At 46.0% G+C, this 12237-nt stretch overlaps 1 protein-coding gene across 5 annotated transcripts in view; it reads right to left on the reverse strand.

Moving 5' to 3' along the window:
• Positions 1-295: 295 nt before the first annotated feature.
• Positions 296-12237, reverse strand: part of THRAP3 (thyroid hormone receptor associated protein 3) — an 81027-nt gene continuing 69085 nt past the window's right edge. For all 5 annotated transcript variants that reach the window (XM_023633282.2, XM_001503634.7, XM_070260427.1 and 2 more), the window contains 7 exons: positions 11240-11412; positions 10369-10480; positions 9245-9329; positions 7123-7310; positions 4524-4719; positions 3724-3867; positions 296-1865 (listed from right to left, as the gene is read on the reverse strand). In XM_023633282.2, coding sequence (XP_023489050.1) covers positions 1644-1865; positions 3724-3867; positions 4524-4719; positions 7123-7310; positions 9245-9329; positions 10369-10480; positions 11240-11412 — 1120 coding nt within the window. In that variant the 3' untranslated portion in view covers positions 296-1643. The remainder of the gene's footprint in view (positions 1866-3723; positions 3868-4523; positions 4720-7122; positions 7311-9244; positions 9330-10368; positions 10481-11239; positions 11413-12237) is intronic.

Raw genomic sequence — 12237 nt, forward strand, 5'->3', positions numbered from 1 at the left:
GGAAGCGGAAGTCCTTGCTCATGACACTATAGTGAAAAAATCTGGTTCTCCTGGGGTGTCCAAGGTACAAGATGAAACAAAACCACTGTGATGGAAATGAGGAATTATTAGCCAACAGGGAGCGGCTGAGGTTCCTCCCAGAGGAAGCAAGTGTGGGGCTGGGAGGATGGGCTGAACAGCAGTCTGGGCCCAGGCCCCACACACATTTTCTCTCTCCAGGTCCCTGAAGCGGCTGTGGGAGAGCTCCGCCTCCCCCCAACACACACACACTCAGGCTGACAATGACCAGAACCCATTTACATCTGCCACTTCATTTATTATTTTTTTATTTGCAGGAGGAGTTGAAACAAATTTTAAGGGTGTTTTCATTTTTTTTCCCTAAACATGAATCATTCAAGTAAAACCAACTTAACTATAGAAATGTAGCAAAGTAAGGGGAAAGTAGCACAACAACCCAAGAAGCAAGACTGGGGGGAAGAGGTGGGTGCAGTCCGCATATTACATATGCATAGATGCCATATGATTCACCTGCTCAGGACCGCCTCCCCAGAAGGCAAGCACAAGGACCCATTTTAAGAGGATGTTTTCCCCCCAAACATCTGAGAATGTTTCAACTTAAAGCTTAAGGTTAAAAAAAAAAGGAAAAGAAAAAACAAAACCAAAAAACCCCACAAACCACCCAGCCATAACCACCTTCCTTAATCGATCATAGGAGTTTCTTTTCATTTTATAAAAAGATTAATAAAAAATATTGAAAAAATTATTTTTTTCATCTTATATTTGTAAAGATAATAGAATTCAGAAGTTTCTTAGAAAACAGACCAGAAACTGCTGTCCAGTTTCCACCCCTGGTGCTGAGAGGATCAGCAGGACTAGAAGGTTTGGGATACTGGAGCTGCTGGTGGAGAATGGGAAGCCCAGCCCAGAAGAAATCAGAAAATACTGGGGAGGGGGCACACATGGGGTGTGGTCAGGAGCAACACCATGGGATACATGGCTGCGCAGAAAAGGGGAACACAAGGTGGTCAGAAAGGCCCTGAACTCCTCCTCGACATACAAAACCGATTTTTACAAAGATCCAAGCAGTTTGGTCCCAAACTGAGGTGAACACTTCAATGTTTATTCACATGCTTTGTTTTCTTTTTTAAGAATCAAAGTTGCCCAAATTAAATCTTTCTGCTCATGTTACTACATATGCCTAAAAAAAGAAGAAGAAGGGCTTTTAAAATCAGGATAAGGGAGAAGAGATTGAAAATCATCAAATAAGTCCTCTTAGCTCCAAAGGAAATGAAATTAAGAACAAAACTGTTGGTTTCTAATAGGGAACAAACCAAAATCCAAGACTCGCTCTTCCCTCCCTACCCCAGCCCCCACCCCACACACCAACGACAAATGAGAAACACAGCTAAAGCCCAACGTGTTGTGTTCTGCTCAAGAGCTGGGCCTGCCCCCAGGCTCTGCGGCTGCCGCCTCTGTCCAGTGGGACGCAGCGCCAGGGATGCTTTTGGCTATAGGATTCCGCACGGCCAGTGGGGGGTGGGGGTGGGATTTTCAGAATCTTCTCGAGGCTCCTCTGTTTAGCTCCTCACCAGCCATCTTCCCGGCGCCTCTCTCCCCTGGGCAGGGGCTCCCATCAGTGGCCCCTACTCGGTTGTGGGCTGTAAATTGTCCTTCTCTTCTCGGTTCTCTGTCCCACTCTCATCATCTTCAATCTCCCCTTCCTCCCCACTGAACTTGTCATGGGCCCATTTGGGGCTGGTGCTGGATTTCCGGAACATGAAGCGGCCCCGTCCCCGGGGAAAGGCTCCTCGGCCCCGGCCCCGGCTCACCCACTTCTCACTGCCTTCGCCTTCGCGGTCATCATGCTGAGGAAAGAAAGCGGCCATCAATGCCAGCCAGAATGAAGGAGAGTAGCCAGAACCTTTTCTACTCCCACCCAAATGAGACTTTTTCAAACAAATCTATGCCGCAACCCACCTTTTGCTCCTTTTCTGTCCTCCTCCCTCTCCCCTACTCCAAAACTGCTACTGATTCAGATCCATGAGAATATTCAGTTCGGTGCCTTAGGAATTCTAAGGCAGTAGCTCGGGCATTATAACAATGATGACGACGATAAAACCCTAACCAAGCACTGGAAGAGCTTCACATGCATTCTTTCATTTAATCCTGACATCTACCCTATCATTATCACCCTCCACTATGCAAATGAGGAAACAGGCTTAGGAACTTGAAGCAGGTCCATATTATTTACTATACTCATCTCTCAAAAGATGGGTTTGAGAGAGCCAATCCACCAAAACATGAAACTCTGTCTCATCTGGGATGTCGGGTAGCTCACAACAGAGGAAGCGACACTCAGAATGCACAGCTGGGGCTCCAGCTCTCCCTGACTCTCCGCACCCTCAGCCAAGAACAGGCAGTGAGACCAAGGGCAGATGACCTATCTGCTCACGGTCTTAGATTAGTCAGTGGCACAGGCAGGACCACAACCCAGCCTCCTGTCTTGCCTCTCCCTTCTTTAGTTTTATGCAAGGAGGCAGTGTGGCAGAGTAGAACACAACCTACACATGTCTCAGACAATCCCTGCTCTGACGATCTCACGAGAGGAGGGGTCCAATGAAAGAAGGAACAAGACAGCACTATGAAAACCAGAAGTCGCTGTCCTTGTTACCTCATCAGCTCCATAGCCCCAAAGAGTCTAAACCATCCACCCACACAAGTAGGACCTCAGGCTTCTAGGGGTCAGCTCAGCTGAAGAGCCAGCTGCTGCTTATCAGGGATGCTTGCTCACCAGCCTAAATGAATCAGGTCGGCGATGCTCTTCAGGTGGCAGACGGGCAGGAAAAAGGGCTTTGTATGACCTTTAATCCCTTCCCCTAAAGCAGTCCCACTCCAGCACTTATCCTGGGCTCAGCCACCAACATTTCCCTAGACATAGGTTCTAGGGTCCTCTAGGAGTCTCAAAAGCAGCTCCCAGCAGCCCTAGAAAAGCAAAGGTGGCCATGCACAGTCGTCTACCCAACAACCTGTTTCCTAGCCGTGCAACTCGCACCAGAGACCCACGCCAGCCCTTCTTGTGGGGGATGGAGACTCAGCTCCAAGCTCACCCCGGTTACAACACTCAAGAGTCACATTTACTTGGATCTGAACCTGCTGTGGACACAGGAGGCCAGGAGAGCTCACTCATTGGCCAGGTAATTCAGCCTAGAAAAGCCCCAACCTGAGACAGGGCAAGAGGCCCAGAAGGTGCCCGGTACCTAGGAATGACCAACACCCTAGATGAAAGACGCCCTAATCTCTTCTTCAAAAAGAGATCCTGAAATGGCTTTCCTGTCACTCTTGCACTGGGGAGCAACAGAGAGGAGCTGTGGCCTCAGGGGAAGGTTATGGCTCCATCTCTGGGAAAAGGCTGGAAGGAAGCTGAAGTTGGGTGAGCAGTAAAACAAGTTTACAGACTAAAAGGACAAGAACCACCCTTGCTGCTTATCTATCCTGAAATCCATAAACATGTTAGACGATCAACCCTCTCAAGGCCAGGGCCACCTCTCTAGAGAACACTCATCCCACATCCCAGTGTGTCCCACAAGCGCCCATCCTCCCAGCTCAATATGACTGCCTGAGTATTTAAGCACAGTTTTGGACAGACCAAGTAAGGCCTCAGCATCAGCCACGGTGTGCGCCAAAAAGCCCTCTGGCCCTTCCTGGTTAGCCCCACACACATACCAGGTAATACTTCTTGCTTTTGGGCGTGTACTCAGGGTCCCACTCCTCCTCCCGGTTTCTCTTTTGAAAATCGTTGCTGCTGCTGCTGTTGTTGTTACCAGAGTAGTTGCCTCTACCCCAGCCTCTCCCTCTGGCTCGAAATTGCTGTGGCAGTAAACAGGGAAAGGGAATAAAACACCATGTCAGGAATGGAGGAAAACACCTCCCTGCATTCTGATCAAACACTTTTCTGGCACAGAATAGATAGTTGCCCTCAATCAATATCCTCGTCAACTGGTTTCTAGCCATTCCCTCTGCTCATCTCAACATAAGTATACAGCCTAGACAGCGGACAACATGGCACATGGATTCCCTACATACTGCACGGTCAAGATAACTGGGGGGCCAGCCCCATGGCAGAGTGGTTAGATTCAGCGTGCTCCGCTTCTGTGGTCTGGGTTCACAGATTCGGATCCCAAGCGTGGACCCACACCATTGATCAGCCATGCTGTGGCAGCAACCCACGTATAAAGTGGAGGAAGACTGGCATGGATGTCAGCTCAGGGCTAATCGTCCTCAGGAAAAAAAAAAAAAGAAAAAGAAAAAAGGTGGGACATCCTGAGACCAGAAGCCCTCAGAGGCTTTCCGGCCAAGCAATTATAACTAAAAATGGAAAACCTGGGGAATGGGGAGCCACAGATTCTGAGGCCTAGAGACTGACTACTTGTATCGAGGGCAACAAAACTGGTATTCTGATAAACAGAAAATTAGAACTGGTAGGAGCAGGGGCTTAGAGAAAGGGGGAAGGGACAGGGTCTTACATAGGTCCCTCGAGCTCTGCCTCCTCTTTCACTTGGACCCACAAAGTCTTTGGTCCCCAGTCTTGATTTGTCAAAGCCCGTGGTGCTCTCCTCTCTCTCCTCTGTCTCCTCAGTGTACTCTTCCGCCTTGTAGGAACGGGATGACTGGGAGGAAGAGGATGATGACCTGGACCGGTCTCGTGCTCTCCGGTGCTTCCTATGAAAACAGAAGAGCCAAGGAAATCAGTAAGCCTCTAGGGGCTCAGCCCTTGGGTGGGGCCTCATGGATAAGCAGCATGGGCAATGAGGAGTGCGTCTGTGATGAAGATATTGAAGACAAGTAACCTAAGAAAATCCAACTTGCCCCCAACTTATCCACCCAGGGTACCTGGGGAGCTTCCTCCCAGTTCTGTCAGTCATGTTCAGTGACAGATCTATGTCTGAGCCTGTGATGAACGCAGGACATAGACAAGAGGAACAAAGCACAGTCCACGGCCTCTGGTAGCTCAGTCTAACACACATGCATGAATCAGAAGGGCAGAAGGAAACTAGCACTGTACTGAGAGCCATGATGTATCTGGTACTGGGACAGAAGCTTTATATATTACCATCTGCTTGTGCTTTATGTTCCTTTTACTTCTCAATACCTGTCTCATGGGGTTGCTCTAAAGATTAAAAAAACAATATGCTTACACTTGACATTGACATAGCAGGCATACTGTAAATGGCAACTATGATTACTCAGTATTATTTCCTCCATTTTATGGATAGGAGAGTCAGATGACAAAGCTGAGCAGAACCTGGATTCAAACCTAACTCTGACTAATTACGCCACTACTCCACACACCACCTTCCAGTGGCCCCAACGGGTTGTGTTATGAAGCACGGGATCTAGCGAAACTCTTCCCAGAGTTATTTCCCTAGCCCTTCCCTTCACCTGGGGGGAACTTATAGTCTATGGCAAACTACACTAATATGATGAGTCACTGCCTACATACTAGAGGTCGGGGCCAGCCCTGCCATGTGGTAGTGGAGGAGGTTACCGGCTGCCTCTAAGGTGGCAGGAAGGCCAAGGTCCCAGGAGTAAAGAAGGACTTACAGGGAGAAGCCAACCAATAACCTATCGTTTGCGTCCTCCCTTCCCACAATCCTGCTCCATTATGAAAAGCACCTTGCGCCCTTCCTCCCACCTCCATACGTAGGAGAAGCTCGAGAACTTAAATATGTGAATCATGTTGGTGTTTCCTAGCATTTACTCATAAAAAGGATAAATCTGAGTTCATGTCATAGGATTCTTATAACTTAGATGTCTAATTCTGACTCCTAGAAATCAATGCTCTTTTAAGAGGTTTTCAAAAATAAAATTCCAAAAGGCCCCAGATTTGAGTCCCAGCATTGCCTTTTATTACCTGTGTGACCTTGGGTTAAGTCATTCTTCAGTCATATGAGAAAGAGTTCTTGTGAAGTGAATGTGATACATAACGACAACAAGGACATAAGGAGCATTTTTCTTCTTGCCTCAATCACAGAATACTAGGGTTGCAAGAGACTTGTTCAAGGTTACACAGCGAGTCAGAGGCAGATGCATGTGTTCCAGGGAAAGGAACCAGGGTAAGTAATCCACACCCAACCCTGAAATGCTCAGGGCTTCTGCCTGCTTTCCACCAGGGGCAGTGCTGAGGACCACTGTCCCACCACTTTCATTCCCCAGTGGGGATCAGCACGTCCTCTATCTGTGGGCAGCCCTGAAAGCTGCTATGGCTCCTTATGCAGAAGTAACACGGTGGAAGGGGAGATAAACTGGAACAGAAGATCTGAGTTCTGATGTCACCGATACTTGTGTAATCTCAGACAAATCGTTCTGAACTTAGCTTCTTTATCTTTCAATTGGCAAAATCAGTATCACAATAACTGTCCAACTTATCTCAAAGAATTGTTATCAAAAAATGCCTAGGAAAATGCTTGCCAGCTGAAGTTCCACAGCAGAAGAAGGGGTGCCGCTTCTGTGGGAAAGGTGTGGGGCCGCAACCTGCCACGTTGAACAAGACCCGACTGAAGAGTCATGCAACTTTCAAAAACGTAAACAGAAACGACAGCACCCTGGCATGCACGCTTCCCTATGAAGTTCAACAATGCTCCCTTTGTTTAGAGAATACTTGGAACACCTCTCTTGGAAGTGTCTGTGAAACTAGTTCAGAAGGCGTTTAAGACCAACAATCTCGTCCTATCTAGTTCCACCCTGCTTCTCTGACTAAACAGCGTTATTGCCTGACAAGGACTTCGAGCCATTTCTAACATAGCACCTCCCCATGAAGACTTGCGATGAACAAGGAACGTCTGAAGAACCGCAGAAGGAATTCCCAAATGATTCCTCACGCTGTCCTCACAGCCCCATTAATGCCACCGCCCAGGAGGCCTCTCTGACAAGGACCACACCTACTTCACACAGAAGTTCTGTTTTCACACTCGAGACCTCACTTGACAGTGACATGGTATAAGAGAAGAAACTGCCCACGTTGCTATCATCCCTAACCTCAAAGCTCTGGTGTGCAGCCAAAAGGGATCAGGCAAGAGACTCCACTCAGGAGTCGGAACGAGGGGACAGACAGGGGTCACGTACTTCTGCTTCTTTGATCCTTTGTGAGTTTTCTCTGTTTTCTCAGCTGACCTTTCCCTCGAGTGGCTCGAGTCTCTGGAATCCACTGATTCTCTTGATTTACCTCGTTTAAGATCTCTCTCCTTATGTTTTTTACGACGTTCAATATCAAGGCGGAGATCAACAGGATCATCTTTGTATTTTCCCTCAGCCTGCCAAAAGAGAAATCAAAATTAAGGTTTCTGTGACCCACAGCTGCCAACTCAACCACCCCACAAACTGTGGTTTCTACTGCCATGGAGTGGTACACAGGAAGCACTGGGAGTGTGTGGCACCTCACCCAAGCCTGGGAGGGACACAGGATGCCCCACAGAAGTCACTTCATAAGGATCCCTGACAGAGCCCAAACCAATTCTCTAACATGATGATGACGACCACCTTCTGGAAACGCTCTATACTGATCTCGCATTGTTTCCTCTGCGGCCCAGTAACGACTGGCTAACTTAGAAGTTGAGAAAGCCAAAACCAGCTCTGGAAGGTGGCTGGTTAGGCTGGCTCCGGCTCAGCCACCACCAAGAGTGGAAGTGTTCATGTTATCCTTCCCCTACCTGCGCTGGAATAGCCACCTGGGGCTCATCCTCTACTGAGTCCAAAGACAGACAATGAGAAACTTAAGGAGACCTCCAAAATGCTTAGTTATATTGAGAAACTTCTCTAGAGAGAGCATATCAAAAACCATAACAGAGCATTCAGAAAATGGCAATGCCAGGTCAAAGTTTACTGTTAAAAAAAAGAAGAAGAAAAAAAAATCTTTTTCACTCACTTCCTAGGAAGTGTAACTATCAGGGTATGTATGCTGCAGACACAGTACGAGCCCAGCAGCATCAAGAGGCTTCCACCCCAAACCATCAGGGCAAGGGCTTTCAACAGTCCTCAGGAAACTCAGAGAGGGTAGAGATGCAAGGTGCTTAAGGACATTATACACTAGGTCTTGTCTCGTGGAAGTAAAATGTCCCTAATCTAAGAGGAAGGAATGAGCAGTTCACTCTGTATGAACATCTTACTTACACAAACTAAGGTTTTTGGTGAAATAAAGTTTAATTTTAATTAACAGGAGTGGTAGGTAGAAGTAGGTTTATCTTATCAAGCTGTTTGTTTTTGAGAGAGGGAACGGGGCCTCTGCACCCTCCAAAGACAGAGAGAAACGTGGCCGCTGCTCCCTTGGGCAGTGCAGACAGCACCTCTAAGGAGTTGGCTTTGTGAGGCACAGAGGACGAGATCTCTTCTGATGTTTCAAAAACGTGCGTTTCACATGGTTACTCCCAAGCTGGTGGGTACTTGGAGAAAAAGAAAAGGGGGATGGGAGAGAAGAGAGATTGTGCAAGAGGGCCTCTCATCACATTCAACTAACAAGACAAATTTGTTTGGAAAACTTTAAGATTAATATTTTTAGAAAACGTTTCAGCAGCATCGGAGGAGCCATCTCTAATTTTAAATTTCAACTGTATATGTGAATGAAGGTCAATAAATACTAAGATTTTAAAAAACCCAAATCTAGTATTTCATAGTTAAAGATTGCATACAAGTTTTAACCTCTTAATAACAGTGTTTACGTGCACATCATAGCAAATGTAGCTGGGCTATCAAAGTCATGTTTAGCTTTAAAGTAACAGTAACCGAGAGATGACAGATATGGTACAATGTTAGGAAAAAACTGGACTAGCTGTTCAAAACAGTCTACGAAGTTAAGATATGAATATTTTACTCTGCTCTGACATGCATGTCTTTTTGAAATCATGGTTGGAAATAGTGCATGTATATAGTTGATTTGATAATACTTACAAGCAGAAAAATATCACAAAAAGTTTCTTCTCTCATCATGGGCACTTGTTCCAAAACTCCTCTCTTTTTTCTCAAGCTCACCTCAATAGACTTTGGGGTCATTTACCATATTCTAACCACTTCACAAAGGTTGTTGATACATTTAATAAAAATTAACCCTTTGTAGTTCATTTTTAGAATTATGCCCATCCTTAAAAGAAAAACACAAACTTAAGTAGAGAGTAATTTAAACAAACACATTTCTGTCAAGTTCATGCCCAACGCACTCATTTTGTTGGAATTACTGATCAAAGCAACAGTTCACCTTGTAGCCAGGTTCCCGGGGACTCTTCATGTCGTCATGAGCCAAACCATGTTTTCTGAATGTACTGGGGGAAATGTCTATCCTCCTAAAATCGAAAACACAAAAACTGTTTAAAACGTCACACTGTGAACATAGTACTAGTAATACCTTAGCTCTTAAGTTGGGTAACGGAATCACAGGCATTCCTTTTTATTACGTTTCATAACGTACATATATATTACTTACACCCTTTGCTTATATATTTATATTTTCCCATAGGCACGCACGTGCGTGCGCACACACACAAAATCTCAACTTCTCAGTCAAACTCATACTGAAGAAACTTCTTATTCCCTCCCTGTACTGTTACAGCCAGGAAGACAGACTCACACACAGCCATGCCTATAATCTCAAGTTCACACAAGAGTATGCTCTGCTAAACCCCAAGCGCAGTTCTCATCTTGGGAATTAGAATATAATGGCTCATTATTCACCTATGACATTAGGTCTAAGTCAGAAACAACCACCTGGCATGTGCACACATCCCCAAAGACCCTAAATCCAAGACTGTTGGACAAACATGGTTCTCCTACCTATGGCAACAGGTTCAAGAGCTGACTAATAAGGAATTAAAAAGATAAGGCCAACTTTGTTTCTAGACAAAGTCCCTATTTGCTAAGTAGACTCCCACAACCAAATGTGAAATTCTTTAAATTTTCCGGGCTTTTAAAACCTTTGATAGAATCCTACAAGCTCCCCTACCCCCAGCCCCTACCCACTGCAAATTCTTCCAGAAGAAGAACTGATATATCAAATAGATGGGATGCTTAAAGAAACTTAACACTTACTCTACCTACAACAGCTCACAGTGCTCCCAGGTTGCTGCGGGCCAGCTCCCAAGAATACAAGGGCTCATCTATATAAAAACAGCCGTTTTCCTCAGACCCTTTCCAAGGTGAGAAGTTCGCAGTCACGGAAGCACGCCCTTTCCACGCACAACTAGACGCCCACTTGCTATCCTACAATCTGGAGGATGTTACCCTAAATCCTGTTGCTAATACACCTAACATGGCAAAAACAATACAAGTTTCGTATCTGATGAGCAGTCTGTTATCATCATCTCCGGTTAAGGCTGAAGTCCTCACCTGTGTATTTCTGGGCTTTTCTTGTTTTTAGCTGCCTCTTGCTCAGTTCCTCTTTTTAGGTATTTAGTAAAGCGTTCATGCAATGTCATTCCTGAGGACCCAAAGTGATGCTCTGTGGGAAGTCAAAGGAAAACACATTAGGCTATCAAAGGCAGACACAATATACAACTCTTCCGCATGAATCTGCAGCCACACAGATGAGATGAAAGTAGTCAAAGCCATAAAACATAGAAAAGAGGACGGAAAAAAAGCTGGTTCAGACAAAACCCAATGTTGGGCACTGGATTTCCACCGTAGCTCCCTTATCTTAGGACATGGATACAAAGACACCTGACGTTTACTAGCCTTTGAATCAAAGCATCAATTCCTGCCTGAGTTTAAATCTCAGATGGAACCGGTAACTGGCCCAACGAGCTACTACATCATCTTCTCTTGGCCATTCCCTAAACTCACCCACTTCCATGTGCCCCGGAGATGGTAAAATAACGTGGGGAAGAAATCCAAGCCACAAGGTCTACAAGAGATCTCTAGAGGCTTCCATTTGCGAGACAGGAAAAGACAGAGGTGTTGCAAATGCCACGTTTCATACCTCCTTTCTCAAGCGTTTTAAATCTTCATGGGAAGGATTTTACCTATTCTCACAATTACAGGTTACTACCAGCATTTCAAAATACTCAGCAGTATAACTAAAAAAGGAAAACTCCTCCTCCTGGACGGAATTTCCTTCAAGCCAGTCCCTAGCTTCAAAGGCCCTTTCAAGGAGATAAAGGGCCCCAAAAGGCTCCCTTCTTCACCCACTCATCTTTCTGCTTGTAATAGAGGAAGCTAAGTGTGTGGGAAGGGAGCCTGAGCAGGCTGGGTTTGGACTCACCTTTAACATGGTGAACAATGGTCACTATATGCTGGGCAAACAGTTCCGAGGGGCTCCGCTGAGACTGAGCTGACTGTATGTGCTGGAAAATGGAACGGAATTCCTGTTCCTTTTTGTTGCTATGGACGAGATCCCGACAAAGCTTGCGCTCCTGAGCCAATAAGCCACTGGGTCTGCAAATGACACACAGGGAGGCCCAATGTAGTAAGATATACAGAAAGTCAGAACATTTAAACCTTAAAGATCCAATGCATTTTTTTCCAAAGAGTTTTTCATTTATCCACCAAGTTCCTTTTTTTCTTCCTATCAAAGTTCAAAGTAACCTCAGTACACCATAACCATGGAAAAAGGCATCCAAAATCTCTCTCTCCCTTTTACTGGGAATCTTTAATAGGAATAAATGGGCAGGATGAAGCGTTAAACCTCAGTGACTGTTTTTGGGGTAACTGCTGGTTTTAACACACAAAACAAGTGGGAAGGTATTTTCAAAAGATCAACTGGCTTGGCCAGCCAGGGCCAACCAGTGAAGTGACACAATGAAGCAGGAGTGGGATATGGCTGGAATGCTGCTCAGGCAGACTTCCAATTGGCTGCACAGTTTTTACACCAAGTAAGAAACAGTCAGCCTGGGCCTCACCACCCTTTCCTAAAGTTCTCCCACCAGCCCCAACTCTAAAATTGCTACATCATTTGATAGAATAAATAACAGACTCTGGTGACCTAGCTAACAATGGAGAAATGGATCCTGGATGGCTCCACTGACAAAAGACTTCAACCTTAAGCACATTTAGGAAGCAGCAGGATGACTGGGGCGGTGGGGGTGGCACTGCAGCGGTGATGGACAGAGGGCACCCAGCAGCGACAAAGCCAGTCACTAAAGACTGAAAGGATGTTTCACTACCCACGTGAGACTGACTCCAACACATAATCACTCAGTGCCACACACTTGCCTCTGAGAACCGGTCGACATGAAGGCATCAGCACTGAGACCTGGACAG

Source organism: Equus caballus, chromosome 2 (assembly GCF_041296265.1).
Source record: "Equus caballus isolate H_3958 breed thoroughbred chromosome 2, TB-T2T, whole genome shotgun sequence".
In the NCBI taxonomy this organism is placed as follows: Eukaryota; Metazoa; Chordata; class Mammalia; order Perissodactyla; family Equidae; genus Equus; species Equus caballus.